This window comes from Anas platyrhynchos, chromosome 1 (genome assembly GCF_047663525.1).
Source record: "Anas platyrhynchos isolate ZD024472 breed Pekin duck chromosome 1, IASCAAS_PekinDuck_T2T, whole genome shotgun sequence".
In the NCBI taxonomy this organism is placed as follows: Eukaryota; Metazoa; Chordata; class Aves; order Anseriformes; family Anatidae; genus Anas; species Anas platyrhynchos.
The window spans coordinates 15334702-15354153 of NC_092587.1; the positions used below are offsets into that span (position 1 = coordinate 15334702).

Consider the following 19452-nt stretch of genomic DNA (forward strand, 5'->3'; position numbering starts at 1 on the left):
CGTTTGCAGGCGTTATCTTGTGCCCCTTCAGCTGGCCTCCAGGGAGCATCATTGTAGAAGTCTTTACATCTTTCACAGGATGGGCCTTCAGTGTTATGGTGGCAGATACATCTCCCATGGACCTGCAGTATGGTGAGAAGAGATAAGGTGACAAGAAAGGAGAAGAGAAGATGAGAAGAGAAGAGAAGAGAAGAGAAGAGAAGAGAAGAGAAGAGAAGAGAAGAGAAGAGAAGAGAAGAGAAGAGAAGAGAAGAGAAGAGAAGAGAAGAGAAGAGAAGAGAAGAGAAGAGAAGAGAAGAGAAGAGAAGAGAAGAGAAGAGAAGAGAAGAGAAGAGAAGAGAAGAGAAGAGAAGAGAAGAGAAGAGAAGAGAAGAGAAGAGAAGAGAAGAGAAGAGAAGAGAAGAGAATGACTCTATTCAGATTTGTGGAATTTGAAGTGAAATATAAAAGCATCCTTTCCTCTCTCAAGTGAAACAGATTTGGATCAAAATGATGTTTTCTCTATGTCCGCTGAAGTAATCTGTTCCTGATGGCTCTGTTGCCTACCTTAAGTAATAGATTCAATGTGATCTTTTCTTTCTCTACTACTGCAAGTCCTAATGCTACAAAATGGCCACTAATCTCCAGCAAGGACTCCTAAATCAAGTTTTATCATTCCAGGAATTATATCTGTATTCATAAGAAGGGATAGAGCCCCTCCTGAGCTGCTTATGCTATGTTAAAAGGCTTATCTGCAAATCCAGTCAGTAATAATCTGCTTTAGGTACACCAGCAAGATCAGGGAAATTCAAAGCTCTTTGGCTCCCTCAGCTGACAAAACGCTCATTTATTTGAGTAAAATGTCTGGAGAATACCTGTAAAATTTAATCAGTTTTAAAAATGCTAAGCAACAATGAGGAAAAAAAAAAAGATTTCTAGTGATACCAATGGAGATTTCAACTTTTTTATTTCTGTATCTCTCTACCTACTTGTCTCCGTTCTGAAATACATATTTTCTAAGGGAAAAAATAAAAAAGGGGAAAAAAAGAAACAAAACACTCTTGTTCCCAGAAAGAATTTGCAATAACATTCCTAATTTTTTTAATAATCCTTTTTTCATGGGTTAGCTTTGCACTATCAGCTATTCTTTGTGCCAGCATCTCCTTCCCTGCCGCAGAGCCCCCAAGCCCAGCTGGAGAGTGGAATGCACCCAGCGAGCAGCCAGTCAAGTCCGCACACAGCGCGGGCTACTTACCACGTTATATTTGCACCATTACAGCTCTGGTATTTTGCTGCTATTCTCAACATGTCACGACCCGGTTGCTTTTGAAACATCACACCGGTGCCAACAAAGAAACAACTTGTGAGCTATCTGGCCCAGAGCTCTAAAGGAAGAAGCTGTGCACTAGAGATGCAAATGGTCTATCCAAAGGTATCAGGGACCTTCCTTCCTCTCCCTCCCTCCTTTCACCCCTTCCTTCCCCCAGAATACCCAGTAGGGACTGCCCTTGTTGGAGATGGTGTTAATGCCATACCATCCCGGGCTGATGGAAGGCATCACCCCGCAGATTCTGCATGGGATCACAGTGGCTGGCATGACCATTGCAAAAGCAGCTGCCCCGCACAACCACCTCATAGACAGCGTAGTAGTACTTCTCGAGGGGGTCACTGTGCCTTCTTCCAAGCAGAGCATCCCCGAGGGTGTGGAGTTTGGTGAAGTTGATCCTTAGGTTTGTCATCGTAATGAGCTCTGCAGGGAAAGAAAAGAAATCTAGAGCCCAAGTTCATTTGGAAATGAAGAGGGTCAAAATCCTCAGTTTGCATAAAATATCCAGTAATTCCCCCATATTGAAGAAATAGTTAAAATGATATTGGCCATGACCAATAACCCACACAGTGTCAGGGCACGGACACACTCCTGGCACACAGCTGCATAGCATTCACACATTCCCTGGCACAGCCCTGGCCTGGCCAAGCTGTGTCTCCCCATCCAATGCCTCCTGGGCCCATGCACAGCTCCGGGGCTGCTCCCAAAAGGCAGTGAGGATTAGGCCACCCCCTCCCTGAGGGAAACACAGCACAGCTGCATGGAGCTGTTCAGAGTTGGGCTGTTTGCCTGCTGGGCTAGGGGACAAGACCAGCCCACCTAATTTTTTAATACAGATGTCTCCCTATGATCTTTAGGGATAAATTTTCAATATCCCTGATTCACACCAGCTGAGCTTTTGACCCTCTCAGCGTACAAAGTGTCTTCAGAGGAAACCTGCACTGTTCTTACCTTGGATATATGGCACGTATGGGTTTTCTATTTCAAAGCTGGGATCCAAAGCTTTTAAGACAACCTGAAAAACAAATTAAAAACAGCTCTGTAAGTCATGGAAGCTATTCTTTTTGGACATAAAGTCTGTTACCCGAGACCCATTTGATACTTATTGCACTTCACAGATACCATAGAACTTAAAACCAGGTGGTGGCCCTGGTTCAGCAAGTACTCTCACTCTTTCACCCTGGCTTTGCGAGACAAAAAGCCTTTTTGGCAGACTGACATGTCAGGATTAGGTGTGTGCCCTTCAGCCATAGAGGCTGAAGAACTCTGATGAGGAGGAACTTTCACATTAATTTGAAAACCAGGATAAACCACTAGAAGGCCTTGCACAGTTGTTTTACGAGTTCATTTGGATTCTTTCCCTCCTACTTCAGTAAAGTCAACATCACTTAATGTCCCAGGGCTTGTATAAGTGGATCTGATGGGTACAGAAGTGAGTCCCTCAGCTCCAGAAAACTGGCCACGTATGATCTCAAACGCAGACTCCTAGCAATACCTCGCCTTCAGTGGAGGGCTCAATGTCTGAATATCTCGAATCACAAATGACATCCCCCACACCCTTTGCTGGACCAGAAGAGATGTTGGGAAAAGAAGCTGCGCAGTCTTGTGCAAAATATCTAAACGCTTTCCAGGTCTGTCCAAAGTCGGTGGAGCGTTCAACCAGCATTGCTGCAGGCCGAAATGTCTGCAAAAAACATTATTTCATGAATTTCTTAACCAGACATTGATAAGACATCTCAGGAGCTGTTGTACTGACATTCCTGCTTGGGGGATGCCAACAGCTGCAGTTAAAATTCTGTGCTTGGATCTTGCAGGTGCACTATGGGGACACTGTGCTGCTTACAGGAGTCTCTAAAGAAGCCAGATTCCTCATATAAACCTTCTAAGCAAAAGGGCAGGGCAACCTCCCATAGAGGTATAAGATTGCTTTCTAAATAAGGAAATCTCCGTTAATAGTGTAGGAATTCTATAGAAAAAAAGTGTGTAACCACCTGGATGGATCATAACAGGCATGCATAAGAAGACTGAATTAAACCTTGAAAGAGCAACCTCAGTTCAGAAATGCCCTAAAATGTTTGGGCTTAATGTTGCTTTTTTTTTTTTTTTTTTTTAAGCTTTAATTCTTGGATTTATAGAACATAGGACCAGAAGGCACATGAATGGGAAGCTATTCAGTCTATCCACCTCCCCTAAGGCAGGATCAACTATAACCATACTTGACAGGTGTTTATCTAACCTGCTCTTACAAACCTCTAAAGATGATGCTTTCACTGCTTCTCTAAGCAATTATTCTTGTGGTTAAATAATTAGTGTATAAATTACATGAAAGCTCTGGTAAAAGGTGTGCGTGTAGTACCTTAAAGGTCAGGATAAGATGGCTGAACTGGAATAAGGTTTCCAGGTCCAGTCGAATGCTGACATGGTCAATACCTGAAAAGAGAAGGAAAATGAAGTGAAGAGCACAACACACATTTGAGGGACTGCTGAGGCAGCTTTCCTTGAGGAATTTAAAGACGCCTTTTCCAACACAGCAGCCCTGCTCTTTGGGGCATCCTGTGAGCACAAACCCAGAATGGGATCCACGATGCTGTGAGTCAGAGGCTGCATGAGATGGTCGGAGGTCCTGCTCAGACCATTCAGACTGAAAATGACAGTGATTGTAAGGTTCTGGGTTCATGTCTCACTGTAACCACTTAGATTTTTCTTAATTCCACTCAAATTATTTGCTTATTTCTGACAGAAATGCAAAACAATACAAAATATGGGATTTTCTTCATGCTAAATTGATCTGTTAAACCTTTCTATACTGACAGACCTGAAAGTGTCGCGAGCAAAGCTACCACACCAGACATTTTCCAAAAGTACAACAGATATAGATAAACAAAACAAAACAAAACCACACAAACAAACAAGCAAAATGCCAAATAAGATAGAGTAAATGATATTCCTCCTATTATGCCTTCACAGAGAAGATGTAAGAATTTATCAATTGATGTCAGTGACAAACTACTACGAAGAAGCTTGTGACAAAATTAACATGGGGCAATAAAGGTGCTGGTACGGTAGCCAAACTTTATTTAATTATTCACTAAAATACGAGTACTTTTCACTGCAAGCACTACTTGTGTTAAATGGGTCTTTGTGTTTTGCCTACTCTGTCAGTATGCATTTGTAGGCAAATGCACCTTGTACTGCTGAAGCAAAGAGCACACGTGGTCTTCATGAAGGCCAGGTGGTGGGTAACAGTTACAGAAGTGAATCTAACCTCATGCAGAAATGTTTTGTGAAGGAAACTTACCGTTTTCTGACTGCCACCACTTTTTTTTCCTATCAGGCTCAAAAGTTGTGATAACATTTTCAATCATGTGGCTGTTGTGCTGCATATAGGGGTTATATGGGTACCTGGAATCACAGAGAAAGCACTTCTGTTCAGCCTAGAAAACAAAACAAGCAGGATAAAGGATACGTTTAGTCTCTTCTCCAAGGATCAGGTGGATGCACACGTATTTATGTGATTGCAGGCTCTAGCCTGGAGTGAGATCACAGAGGGGATACAAGGGAGGACTGGCTCCTTCAGGGACTGAGGAAGCCTTGAAGAGGAACATTCACTACATCACTGGTGGTTTTTTCTCCCTTTTTTGCACATTTGCTGGCACCTTGGAGGTGTTGCCAGGAGCAGCAGCCAGGTGCAATTGTGCAAGTGGAAAGCAAGGCTAGATCCAGCTAAATGTAAGTGGCCTGGGCTGACACCACCACCTGAACCACTGCCGGTGCCTTCTGTAGGCAGTGTGGAGTGGGAAAAGCTTAAAAAGGATGCAGAACTGGGAGGTCAGTAGGGTGACAGGGAAGACGTGAGGAGAGGTGACAAGATGAACGTGCCAGGTGGGCAGATGAGTTGTGCTGAGCTGCGTGGACCAGCACAAGCTGTGACAGCAGGAATGCAGCAGGGAGCTGGGCATGGCCTGGCACCCTACAGGGAAGGAAGGAGGAGGCAAGGATTCAACGCCTTGGCTGAGGCTGCGCCAGGGATCCAGCTGAAAGCACAAAATTGAGTTAAGTGGATGGAAATGGTCAGAGGCCAGGCTGGAAATGACTGGAATGGGACTGGGGCAGAAGTGCCCACCCAGCACGCTCAGGATGTACAGGGAAACGCTAGGAATGGTTTGCACATGTATCACAGAATGGCTTGGGTTGGAAGGGACCTTAAAGGTCATCTAACTCCAGCCCCCCTGCCATGGGCAAGGATGCCACCCACTAGATCAGGTTGGCCAAGTGGCCAACTTTCATGTATTCAACTTTCATGAAATCACCTGGGAATTATTCACATTTAAACGAATAAAGAGATACAGGTTTGCAGGTGTGCTATGATCCATGTGTTTTAAATACTACAATAAATATATACTTAAATATTATGATAAATGTACGTCATATTTAGCCATTCTACATTGCACTTTGTGGCCTATGATGAAAATTCAACTTATAAGACAAGACAGAAGCACAAAAAATACTCAGTCATATCATTTTACAAAGCTCTGGAAAGGAGAGCTCAGTTATCTCAGCATTTGGCAGGAGTGTGCACACCCACGCTCTGGCTTATACAGACACACTCAGCGTGACACTCATTCAACTTATGTTTAAGGTTGCACCGTAACAACCTTTCTGTGCCCCAAATGGCAAGCATGTGCATGTTCCCTTGGGCAGGTCTGCCAGATCCCATCTGCCTCTGAAGCACGCAGCTTTACACCCTCCTCAGCACCGAGTTCTCTTCCTTTCTAGACATAAAGTGCAATCATAGGGCCAAAACCCACTTAACCTACATTTAGAAACAGAGACGTTATTCTAAGCAAGACTGACAACTATTTAAAGTGCTTCTTTTCAAACACAAAGAAGTCAAACTCTATTTTTTTTTTTTCAATCTGACTTTTCATTAAACATCCTAACCAAGCCTGTGCTGTTGGCAGCTTGCCACGCTGCCTGACAAACTTCCACACGCCGGGACTGCTCTCGTCACGGTGCTCTTGTCATGGCACAGGTCATTGGGAGGGGAATTTGGGGAGGAAGAACTCAACTTTGCAAGGCATGAAGCTTCATGGCTTGCCTCCAGCAAAGTGCTAAAGGGTGTGCTGGTGGGGAAGAGAATTGATTTCAGCAGGACTCTCTATATGCTTTAGGTGGCACGCACGTTTAAGGGGAGCTGGTACAGCAGATTGCATTGCTGGAATATAAAAACATCTCTGGGAAGCAGCAGGACTTGTAACTCGTCTTCAGGAGACAGTCACCAAGGGTCAAGATGTATCAAGGCAGCATTAAATCACTGGGATTATTGCAGGAACAGCTGTTTCTTTTCGAGTCTATATTTACATAATACAAAGGATAAGTACAGGCAAGTGAAAATATTAATTTTTTATCACTCTTTGATCTCCTCTTAAAAAGACAAAAAAGGCAGCCGTACAGCCAAGGGCCAGAAATGCAACGTCTCAGAGATGACTCTTTGTGCCTCACAATCAAGCTGCACCAAGGCTCAGAGCACAGCCAGCAATTTAGTGCCCAGGATCCATTTGTTCAATGGATCAACCTGGGGAAAAACTGCAAAGAGTGAAGAGCAGCTCAAACGACCTTTCAGAAGGGAAAAAAGATATTTACATTTTGCAGAGTAACTTGGAGCAGTGCTTGGTGTCATCTCAGCATGGCAGAGCTTCACACTGTAAATGTGGCACAGCATTTTGCCAGAAGGTCATACACTAAGTATTTTCAATTGCTTATAAATGAAGTGGCATTTTATTAACTTCCTCTTCAGCTACAGATGGTATTTAGTGAAAATACTTCTGGTTGCAAGAATTTATTAGCTCAGTGGGGCCAAGTCCTCCAGGATGTGCTGTAGGGGAGTCTGTTTCTGCTGGACAGTGTTCCCACATGTTCAATGGACCCACAGGGTCTCCACAGCTGCTTCCCCAAGAGGGATCCATTTAATTGCCCACATTTTGTGTCCACCTACCTACCCACATGGCCAAAGACTAAAGCTTTTCATCTGCCAGAAATGTTTTTGTTTTTGTTTTTTGCTTTCTTTGATGTTGGTCTTACTTCAGATCAAACAACGTAAGAGGATGCAGTGTGAATCTCTGAACAGGCTGCCTCAGTTCTCAGCACTGTATGGGACGTGTCCCTCAATAAAGACATGTCAAGGACCACGTTCATCCTGCTAAGCACTCACACACATGCAAACTGTGGTCTTCATCTCCGAGCGGGGAAAGACTGGCAGACCAAAGCTCACTCAGAAATCCCCGTGCTCATTTGCATCTCATGGATATTTCTCTCTCTGGAGAAGCTGTGCATCACTGGGCAGGCTGTGTGCTGCTTTCGCTAAACCCTCCATATGTGCTGCAATAAGGCACAGCCTCACACCAGGCATATTCCATGCTGTCTGATGATCATTCGAACAACTCCAGTAGAAGCTTCACAGTCTGGTCAACTTCTTTTACAGACAAGAACATCGTTAGTAAGCAGAGCTCAGTTTACTAAAAAAGAGCAAACCAACCTCGAGGTAGCCTATAATGCAGTACTTCTGAGGGCTCTTCAATCCACAGGTTGACGAGGCTGTTAATTGCTTGCTGCGACCCAGGAGGAGGTCCCCAATGGCCGGGTGGCAGGACCCAGCACCACAGTCATCCTGCGCCTGCTGGGGTCTTATCAGCACTGAGCATCGAAGAAAATCAGAGAGTTGAAATTAGTTCTTGTACTCAGCAATACTCTGCAGAGAAAATCAGTTATGTTCTGACATCAACAGAAAAGTAAATTCTTTGTCTATTTTCCTTTTGTACTTAATCATATCCTCTCTGAACCTGGAAGAGCTTTGCTCATGAACACACCTGCTGCAAAATCATAAAAAATACACCTCGCATATTGAAAATTTATGCTAAAACTTAAATAATCTGCACTTTATTGCTCAACAAACATTCCAATCTGCTAGGAGTAATAACATATGATGTGTCTACCCAGAGACAGCGCTACTGCAGCAGAATCACAGGCATTGCAATCAACTTAGGAATGGAAGAAGAAATTCCTTATTATGAGTGTGGTGAGGCCCTGGCACAGGCTGCCCAGAGAAGCTGTGGATGCCCCATCCCTGGAGGTGCTCAAGGCCAGGCTGGATGGGGCTTTGGGCAACCTGGGCTGGTGGGAGGTGTCCTTGCCCATGGCAGGGGGCTGGAACTGGGTGATCTTTAAGGTCCTTTCTATCCCAAACCATTCGATGATTCTGTGATTCTCTGGCTTTGTGAGCAGGACCAGATTCTGATTCATTCTGCTGATTTCTGCTGAGTTGTCCAAGTTGTACCGATGGAACTGAGTACAGGTATGAAGTCAGGGGTCCTTATGATTTTCTGGTGATCTGCAATGAACATCCTGATCCAGTCCCAGAGCCCTCTGTTTGGAACCCATGGAATGGCCATTAATAATTAATCAGAATAATTGAGAGTTCTGTAAATAATTGTGAGTTTTTTCAGTTTATTTTGTCTGACAAGAATTTATTTTTTTTTTCCCATTATGTCAAGACTTCCCTTACAGGGCTTGTCCTTTTAAACAAGTTCTGTCCTGAAACCCTGAACAGGAATGGGTACCTTGGAGGCTTTATCTGCTCAGCTTTACTTGGCTCAACTTGTTATAAAAAGTGCAGTTAAAAAAATAGAATCAATAAGCAAAGATCCCACAGGGACGTGAGGAGCAGTAATGCAATTACAGCAGTAAATATGCATTATTTACTACAAATGGTTGTAGAAACTGCTGCAACATCCAGATTTCAGTTTGTGTCTCAGGCTATACTTCAGGCGATCAATGAAGCTTGACTCATTAAGTATAAAACAATACATATGTTTGGTTGGCTTGCCTTTATTTATCCATTTATTTATCCATATTTATTTATTTATTTTAATAATTTATTTATCTTTATTTATTATTCTTTATTTATGTATTAGCTGTTAGCAGGCATTGATTGCCCATTTCAGGACCTCTTTCAGATTCAATCACAATGTGTATCTTTTCTTTGTATTTAAAGCTTTCACATCACTCCACTCATAGCTCCTAGGCAGGAGAGTGGGGAACAAAGACTCCATATCACATGCATTTTAACTGTGTATGTAAAAGAAGTAAAAAAAATCTTGCATTGACACATAAATGACATGATAGTATTTCAAAATTGGCTCCAATGACTGTAACATTTGTACTTACTGTGAAACAACAGAAGGGCCAGCCCAAGCCTCATGCCTTTGTGTGGAGCTCAGGGTGGTCTGATGAAGGGAAGACCTGGTGGGTCACGCAGTGCCCCGCTGCACAAGGGCACACCTTCTGCAGGGCTATCCTTCAGCAAAATGAAGGAACAAAATAAAAACATCATGACTGAAAGGAAACCCTAGTTATGATTTTGTTCTAGCAGAAATTTCTCATGACGGTTTTCAGTGCTCAGAATGAGATCAAAGCATAGGGACACTTCGCATGGGGTTTAGCAGAAGACCATAAAAACATATTCAGATAGTTTGAAAAAATAATAAAAAAAATGCTATCAGCAAAAATATGGTAGTGTTTGAATATCAGCTACTTAATCCTAACTAGATTCAACAGTGCTGTTTGAAGACACCTAACTCCTTCTCTTGTTTCTTGTTTCTTTGCGCTGACTTCAAACAAAGCCAGAGGTCCTAATGTAGATGCTACCAAGAAATGCCTGAAGTCAGGTGCTACGAATTTTGGCCTCATCAGAGACAGAATTGTAACAAAATTATAATTAGAAATTATAAAATTAATCTTTAAGTGAAGTGAGGAAAAACGGGTGATGTCAGTGTCAGTGCAAAATACTTGTATAGAGGAGTGCTCAGCTGGAACCCAAGGCAGGTTGATTGTGGTTTTTACTTCACATCCTTCCTCTTACCACTCACATGGAGGAAGATATCATTTGCCAACACAAAAACTCTATTGGGTAAAGAGAAGGCAGACATAGATGGAAAGATGACCCAGCATCCAGTCACCAAGTAGAGCTCCCAAACGCCAGCCTGACTCCAGATCTGTGCCTTCCATCTATTCCTTTATCTGTAGGCATCAGCGGGACCACCGTGTCCTGATGCAGCTGTTTCCTGAGGTGTCCCCATACAAGCACACCCAATGTGCTGCTTCTTGGATCTGTTCCTGTTCCTCACCTTCATGCGGCTGTCACTACCCTCCCTGCGTGAGCTAAGATGAAATACCCCAGTGTGGCAGAGTAGAGGAACTCGTCACTTAAGAAACAAAGGCATTCAAAGCATTTCAGATTTTACAGGCTCCATATAGGCTTGTTTCACACAGTCCCATTCAGAACACGGAAGAATAGCCCCCTTTTTCAGCCGCCATAGGTAGAGAAAGCTATAAGGGGCCACCAGACTTTCATACTCCTTCAGTTTCTCTCATTTGCCACAACCACGGAGAGCCTGGTGTGCTACAGTGAGATGATGCTGGCTAGCATCACGCAGCTGCACCTTTTCCCCTGTCTACAGAGAGAACTGGCAGCTAAGGCAGTATCAGGCAGAACAAAGAAAATGTCCTGCCAAGATGGACTTCAAATTTCATAGTCTGTGAGAATAATGAACAAACTCAGACATGACCCTAAATGCAACCATTGTGACAGCACTGCAGTACAACACAGGTACCCACAGCAGGAGTAATCCACCCATCGTGGTGGTTACATGTCCCAGTCACGCTCCACACCAATGATATTCTTTATACACGGCTCGCTTTAACAGATAAACAAGGAGCAGCAAAACCCCAACAATACTTCAGTTCCATGCTTAGCAGGAAAATTAAACAGTGGAGACGTCTTACCTGTCTTTCAGACAGCCAAGTGTTTCAGCTCCAAGTGAACAGCCCAGAATGAGGGAAGCAAGTAAAGGCATACCTGTGCACTTCAGCTGAACAAGATCGCGCGTCCCCCCAGGCACCGAGCTGTAGGTGCGAATGAGACCTGGCCTGCAACCTGCCAAGGGGTGATTTGTGAAGTCATTCTGCCGGGGCTTCTGGCTTTAGCAAGTACGAGCAGTGAATGAACACAGTGACAGGCAGAAAAAGTTCACGCAACTCAGGAGAGAAGAGTGGGATTCTTAAAAAACAACCCTTTAATTGTTGTATGATTGAACAACTGTTACATTGCTCTGTTTTGCACCCATACCTTGAAGTCTTCACCTTTGCTTTGCACCAGAGGTCCAATGACACTGGTTTAACTGAGCGTGGTCTAAAGACTCCTCCTCACAGCACGGGTGCAAGGTGTCTGAAAGGGCCAGGTTTTGGTTTTGAGGTGACTGTAAATGTCCCCACCCAAAAGCTGTGATCAAAGCCCACGTGGACATATCAAGCCAGCTTCGAATTAGCTCAAGGTCTGGATCAATGGCATGCACACTATTTTTTAGTATTATTATTATTTGCAATGTAAAGCTAAAGACACCACGGCAGCTTGAGGTACAACATTGAATTTCAGCATGTTTTGCCTGTGAGTACCTCACCAGCAAGCATGGGCAGGGTGGTGAGGCCTACCCCGCCATCATGAGAAGCGCTGTGATGAAACAGCTCCAAGATGGCACTCACCTGCTTGTGCTCTGAACCATTTTCTGATGGCTTTGCCAAAATCTGTGGCACTTTGAGTTCAATTTTCAGAACAGCAGACCTTCTTGGATACATATATTTGGTTTTGATTTTTTTTTTTAAATCAGTTTTCTTCTGACTGCTTGTAAGGCCTAATTCATTGTTGCCTGTAAAGCATCACATCTTCAAATAAAAGGTTTTCTAAAAGTGCAAAATATATTTTTTATATAATAATCATTTCTTTTCTTTTGGTACTTTCTATTCTTTCAAAAACAAACAAACAAACAAAAACAAACAAACAAAAATCAGGTAATTGCTCTTTTCAGGCTAATTTAATCTGCATTTTTTAAATATTTGTACATGATCAATTGTCTATTTAATTTTCTATAAATTATAGTGATTATTATTTTTATTTAGTGAGTTTCAATGTTGAGAAATAATAAACTGATAAATTAAGATATTCTGCTTTTTATGTGTAAGAGGGATGTCAAGTGCACTCTGAAAGAATGACATTTAACTGAAGAAAGTAATGTTACCGAGATGCTACTAAATTATAGAATGGTTGATGTTTTATTAGCATATTTGGTAGGGAATTCAGATTGTGTTACAGACAAGCTATGTGAGGAGTGAATATGAAGGAAGATTTATTTCCAGAATATAGCTGGTCCTGTGTTTTGATTTATGTAGGATCCCAAACAAAAAGGAGGTTTTAAACCGCTTGAGGCAGGGATTAAGAAACTTTTTTCTTGCTTCTTTAATCTCTCCCCGGGTAAAGGATCTGGATTTATAATGCATCACTCGTCCCATGCTGGCTGGAGGGTAGATAGCACTAGTGCATGATTTTTCAAGTCATCACAGATCCTATGGGCGTCATTTCTTAGGCCCAAGGCATATCCTTAACACAGACGAAGGACAGGAATTACTAGCACTTCAGCATATTTTCCCTTCATAGGCACCAACCAGCAGTGAGGAAAGAGGGATGAGGAGAGGCACCAGCCCTGACAGCCTCTGTACACCAGCCACACTTCAGAGTGCGGCACCAGCCCCTGCAGGTGCATGCTTTCCTCCGATGAACATGTTGAATAAACATATCTCTGAGGGTATATGGATTTTTTTCCCTTTAATTAAAATTTCAAAAACATCAGAGAAAGGATACAAATAATTTATCTAAAAAAAAATAATAATAATAATAATAAAAAAAAATGAGAAATAAAATAATTTGAGCCTGGGATTATTGCTGCCATGTGAAAAATAAGTACTTAATCTAAGCAAGTTACCTGGGCTTCATTAAGTCCTTGGAGAAAGACAAGCACCCCTGCAGATTCATCCTACCATATTTTTAGATGCTTATCTAATGGGACAAATCACCTTCTGGAGGTATCCACTGCTTTCCTTTGGGTATGGGCAGCCCCTTTCCCTAGCTTAGACCAGATGCCTGCATTTTAAGCACCTAAAGTGTACTTAGATGAATCCCATCCATAAAGAACTAGCCAAAATCATAAATGAAATCTAATGGTCTGAAAAGCAAAAATTTCTTGCTACATTTCTATCTTTCCCCTTTTGTTTCTGCTCTTATTTCTTCCATTTTGTTTAAAGTGTCATTTCTCAAAGGTAAGAGTGTGTATTTTTTTGATTTTCCACATATTGACAGAATGCAGCACTGAATAATAAAAACAGAACAAAGCATAAGCTCACAGTAAAATAAGAGAAATATTTTATTTGATGGAGTTGATCAGTAGAGCACTGGGGACAGCAAGACAACACACATTTTCATTTGCTCTGAAAAATAGAAATGATCTTTGTGAAAGAGTCCAGGGCACAGACAGAAGTAACTTTGCCATGACGCAGAGTATGGCACAGCAAAAATCAAACAACTGACCAAGAGGCTAAACTCAGTTGTGCTCTGCTCCTCTGCGAGGCAAATTCTGCATCCTGGAGCAAATAGTTACTGTTAAAATTTTATTTAATTGTTACTTGAATAAACTTTTCAACATTTCAAAAGGATGTAAACCATACTTCCACGTTTTGAGATGCTTCTTCAGTTTTTAACAGTCACAGCACCAGAAGTGCCCTGCACCTTTTGTGTGCAAGTCTGGTATTTGAAGCCTTTGGTTTCTCCTCCACAAGCAAAAAGTCCAGTTTCAACTTGAATGTTATCTCCCTGGCAGGCACAGCGTTGCTGATGGTTGTGATCAACACTAAGGAGAAAAAAAGAGGGTGATGAACTGTATTGTTTTAAATTATCAGTGTAATTTTCAAAGTGCTATTCAAGATATGTACGTATTTGAGATTTAATGTTTCATGAGGTCCTGACACTTCCAAGCTGACAGTTCAATTGGCAGGATGAAAAGTCGGACACATAGCCTGATTTTATATTAGTTTATTTGGAATCCGTGGGTTCATGCAGCACAACGGGATGATGCTAATTCTACGAGCCTTTGACCATCGATGAACCAAAGTACTTGACATTTTTCACTTTTCTTTTCACTGCTTATTGGCCTGTTAACCAGAAACAATTATTCCTCCTAAATCCAAGAGAACTCTTGTGTGTGAATACACAATAGAAATGACAAATATGCAAAAAGAAAGGGAATATGCTCAGGAAGAAACAACTGAAGAAATGCATAAGGAAGAGGAAGCAAAAGAGCTTTTTTGGCCTCCACATGCTTAACACTTGAGGCACAAAGAGAAGTTGACTGAATTGAAGTCTAAAAATTAATTTTCTGTTGCAAGTAAAGCAAAAGCAAAGGCACCTGGAAGTTAATCTATGTATCCTCCCTCCACAGTCAAGAGAAAGATATGAGTTCCAGGTATCTATTTCACCTGTGTTTTGTTGTTGTTGTTTTCCTTTGTTATTTTTGGCAGTTTAACTCCCTGAACTACCACCGTGTTTGGGCCCTGAATACCCCAATACACCTGAATGCCCCACACCAGCATTACCTGGGATCCCCCAGCCTTGCCCACAGCTCAGCCTGGGGCCATCATTCCCTGTCCCAGAGATGCCACAGGTGTACTTGGCTCTGGCCCTGTGTCCTGGAAGGACCTTGGAAGGTGGCCCTTGGACCCATGTTGCACCTTGGTTTCAGTTCTGCCTCTGGCACCAATCTTTGCCCTCAACCAGACCTCCACGATGAACCCTAAGACTGCTTCAGCCCTTATCATGTTTGAGGGTTTTGAAGAACCCTGCTACCAGTACCCAGCTCTGGCCACCATGTCCAGATCCTGCGGGACTGTGCCCACTGGTGACGTGGCACTACATGGGATCGGACACACTAGTGTTAAGGCCAGAGGTGTGGAAAAAGGCTGGAGAGAACAGTTCTCCAGCAGAGAACTGGAAGATCAGCATAGCCACGTGGTAAAGCCAAACTTCTAGGTCCTCTGAATGCCTTCAGTACAAGGAAATTTACCCTCTCAAGCAAACTCTTGGCTTTATTCAGTCCCTGCATACAAGTTTACTGAATTGGATTTACCTACATGCTCTTAAAACCTATAGTTAATCATAACTTGTCTCAAAACATCAAGCCATATTTTGACAAATAAAAGATGAAATACATTCCATGGTAAACCACCGATTCCAACTGCTACATATACCTTCTGTTGCCTAACTTGGCAATATACGCAGCTAAACTGACATTTGGGAGATTTTCCATTTCTCAGCTGCAAGTGAAATTTAACACGAAGGCTTCTGGGGAGTATTTAAATCTCTCAACATATACATGCCAATTACCTAAAAGCATGATAGACTGACGGCTGGCTGACTGTCAGCTGTTCGGTTGTATCTGTGTCTGTCCTGTAACATCTGGAATCTGTACAAACAAAGAAGCATCACAGATAAGTCATGCACAAAATAAGTGAGAAGGATTAGATTTTGTCATGGACCCCAGCGATGTAACTGATGTAACAGCAGCACAGCAGTAACACAGCAGGCTAGCAAGCTGCAAACTGGTGCGTAAAATTATATGATTTGCCCAGGGTCAAGAATATATAACCTCTACTTCATCTTTTTCATAAGTACTTAATTATTCCAGATGGAGACAGTAGGAAAATTAATGTCTCTTTTCACTTCCCTGCTCTCCCTTTGTCACACGGAGGGGAAGTGTTGTCACTGCCTGGCGGTCGGAAACCCAGCCAAGCTCAACAAATGCCAGCAGCAAACCTGGGGAGAGGGAAAGCCCTCCTGCTTTCAAATGCCATCATCGAGGCAGCTCCTTTTTGGCAAAAGAAGGTAGGAAGCAATTCTCCGTTGCTGACCATCTGTGAGGAGAACACTTCAACAGTTGGTTTGCTTGCACGCTGACCATCCCTCGGAGTCAAGGGGGTGGGAGGCTATGAACACAGGGCAGATGGAACCTCAGAGCCTGCTATATCTTGAGGGGTAGGCAGCCCCTTGAAGCTGAGAGGGTGGGAAAGAAAACAGGCTGATCCAGGAATCCCAGCAGGGAAAAGATTTAATGTTTTGAGAAGGACCACAGGTATTCACAGGGACATAAATTGGCCACAGTAAGAGCTGGCAGGGAATTACCGAGGTGTTGGAAGTTGTGGCTTAGTCAGATGGATATGTAAGAAGTGCTGCATGTTAGGAGTTAGGAAAAAATGCAGTCATCCAGGATTGGGAGCGGAAAAAAATCAGGGCTATCCACAGGCATGGTTACAGGACCTCCATTCACTGCCTGGCAGACCTGTGCAGAAATACAACGTTTGGTAAAAGAGCCCGGTGCATGAGACCTACTGGGCATGTTGTGGTGCTCCCGTAAGAGTATCCTGACCCCTTCAGACTGCCTCGCAGAAGTGCTCTGAAATTAACTAAAACCGTGCTCCATGCTGATTGCCAGATGACACTTAGACTAGAGAAAGCTTAATTAACAGCTGCTGTCTGTGCTAGGTTCAGCTCTCACCAATCATATTTAAATTGGTAGAGAAAATAACAGGCAGAGTAAAACAAAGCAAAACAGAACAACAAAGATAGTTCTTCATTGTTAAAACTAAACCAAATTTTGCTTCTTATAAAGCAAAACCTTTTTAGTGATTTGTCGAGATTTTCTTACAACCTTGTTGGGTTGGCAGAACATCAAGGGAATAATTTTCAAGAAATCTCTACAGATATATTGCTTATAGAACCCAAACAATCAAATGTGCACACTTACCTACACAGCTTGCACAAGAAATTTGGGGAACCTCATTCTACTGATTAAGCATCAATTTATGTGCATTTATGTTCCTTGTATATTTGTAACGTCACATGGATCACAAAAACCTGAAACATTTTGATAAAAGACTGGTAAGATTAAAGCAAAATTATTAATGTTTTTGAATATTCACTGTCAACATCAACTCACATGTGCTTACCCAAACCTCCCCTTGATCCTCGAAACAGACTTCAGTGTCTTTTATGCAATTAACAAACAGAAATGGCTTTTCCCCTATTAAAGGAAAATCATTCCTATCCCTCCACCATGCCAGTTGATACAGTTCTCAACCAGGTCGCTCTGCAGAAGCCCAGATCCTTCCAACCACCCAGAGCACTGCTTTTACGACCAGAGATGCTTTTTAAGACTACAGCGTTTGCTGGGAGGCGGCAAAGAAAAATAAAAACAGTTTATGACGATTTGTGAAAAACTTCAAAGAAACTTTGAGAAACCTATTTATTAATGGCCATGAGGTTTTTGTTTATTTGTTTTTCTCTCCAGTAAAACTGTGTTCCGCAGAATGGAAGACATTAAACATGTCTAAACATTACAATCAAAGAAATACAGAAGGTCTCACAATTTACACTAGTGTAAAGTGTAAGTATTTCTGTCTCCTGGTAGTTGCTGGCCTTGTGCTGAGTGTTTAGACAATTCAAGAAGCCTTTATGCCAAAGGATTAGTGTTTTTATGTAACTTTATCAATTATCAGAATATTACTGTTTTGTAATCACGATCTAATTACTAAAAATAGCCAAGTGGTGATAGATCAGGATTTATTACCAACCAGATGATCGTCATCTCGCAAACTGACATTTGTAATCCAGACAGGAATTCAGCTCAGTGACTTATGTTACCTTCCTCCCTGCCACATGCCACACCATCTATCAACAACGTATGGCAAATCTCTGCTGAATGAAAGACATGGCTCCAAATGAGTTATCTGTCTACACCAAACAATTTAAATTCTTGGGGAAAGGAAGAAAACAAGACCACACTATAACATCTTCAACTGCAGCTTTCAGAGTACTTCATTCAAGGGCAATACTTATCCCAGCTTCCATGTGAGCGAAGTACAAGCCTCAGTAGCAGCTGTATTAAATTGCATTTAAAATGCTAGCCAAGGCACAGAAATATTGAAAAGAAGAATTAGGATTAATTTTCCTTAAAAAGATTTGTAGTGGTTAATAATTTCAGATTCCAGAGAATGGAGTCAACCTATTTATGTGATGAATTCACTTTAACTGGGATTTTTTCAGATAGCTTAAGTAGCTATAACACATTTTTTCTTTTGGATAATTGGACTCTTGTGCATTGTGAGACCCTGTGAAAATAAATGCTCATAATGACAATTTTTAAAATGATCTCTCAAAAAAACAGAAGTGGCACTGAACTGGAAAAATGTTGTGAAAAATAGAGATAAAGGTCTCCTTTAATCGCCACTTGTTTTTATTTAAAGTAGCTACAGATGTACCGAGAAAATGGAATACTTAGAAGGCTGTAAAGAAATAAGACTACAATAATGACTGCTATTTGTATCGCAGCATTTGCAATTCCTGTATGGAGGAATGAGGATTTCCATCAAGGTTTTAGGCAAAGAAACTGCTTTTGGCCACGTAATGCCAGAATACACACGCTATGCACTTGCTGCAGTGATTTAAATAAAATGACAAGATCACAGAATTGTAGATTTGTGCACTCGAAGGGAAGAAGAACATCCAGAAACGTTTCCTGACCACACTGTTTGTAAGAGAGGGCTTCCATAGGAGTCAGTACTGGGCCAACAGTCAGCCTGGAGGGAATACAGGCTGAGGTCTTTGACACATGCTAAAATACCTCATTCTGAGATGCCCCATCAACTCTTCCTTTTCAGAGGGTGGTTTCAGATATTTGGCAGTCTACCAAGCACACTGAGAGACTGATTTTGCAAGCTGTGAGCCTGCAGTGGCTTCCCAATAAAAAAAATATTCTGATAAAGATAGGAAGTAAATAGGGAAAGAGAAGCAATTCCATTAATGACAATGTCCTCGTGCAGTCTCCACAGCTCTCCTTGCATCGATTCCCTGGTGCCTGCCAGCAGAGCAGGGCTCACTGCTTTGCCCACAAGGAAAGCAGGACGTGTTCCTCTGCTCCTCAGCTTCTCACAGCTCTCCTGTCCATCGCTCCTCTGCTCCTCAGCCTCGCACTGCTCTCCCCTCCATCCGACTGAGTTCCTTAACAAAGAGGGATTGCAAGACAGAAGGACAGACACACAGCAAAAAAAAAATGGTGAAATTACAATATCTTTGGCAATTCACATTATTAATGAAGACTCCTGAGTTCTAGACTATCAACAATATCACCGTTTGTAATTGTTGGCTCATTGTTACA

General features: G+C 42.3%; 1 protein-coding gene and 1 long non-coding RNA gene across 2 annotated transcripts in view; both read right to left on the reverse strand.

The window, feature by feature from the left end:
• The window catches only part of LAMB4 (laminin subunit beta 4), a gene marked incomplete at its 5' end in the record, with an annotated part of 40562 nt that extends 32547 nt beyond the window's left edge, over positions 1 to 8015 (reverse strand). The window contains 7 exons of the mRNA XM_027459019.3: positions 2 to 122; positions 1515 to 1729; positions 2258 to 2321; positions 2802 to 2990; positions 3663 to 3736; positions 4605 to 4740; positions 7842 to 8015. Of these exons, the coding sequence (XP_027314820.3) occupies positions 2 to 122; positions 1515 to 1729; positions 2258 to 2321; positions 2802 to 2990; positions 3663 to 3736; positions 4605 to 4740; positions 7842 to 8015 (973 nt within the window). The remainder of the gene's footprint in view (position 1; positions 123 to 1514; positions 1730 to 2257; positions 2322 to 2801; positions 2991 to 3662; positions 3737 to 4604; positions 4741 to 7841) is intronic.
• Positions 8016 to 13960: 5945 nt separating this feature from the next.
• Positions 13961 to 19053, reverse strand: LOC140001343 (uncharacterized). Its single transcript, XR_011806514.1, has 4 exons — positions 18919 to 19053; positions 17044 to 17153; positions 15627 to 15705; positions 13961 to 14097 (listed from the first exon to the last, which is right to left on the reverse strand). It is a non-coding gene; the product is annotated as an uncharacterized lncRNA (long non-coding RNA).
• Positions 19054 to 19452: the final 399 nt, after the last annotated feature.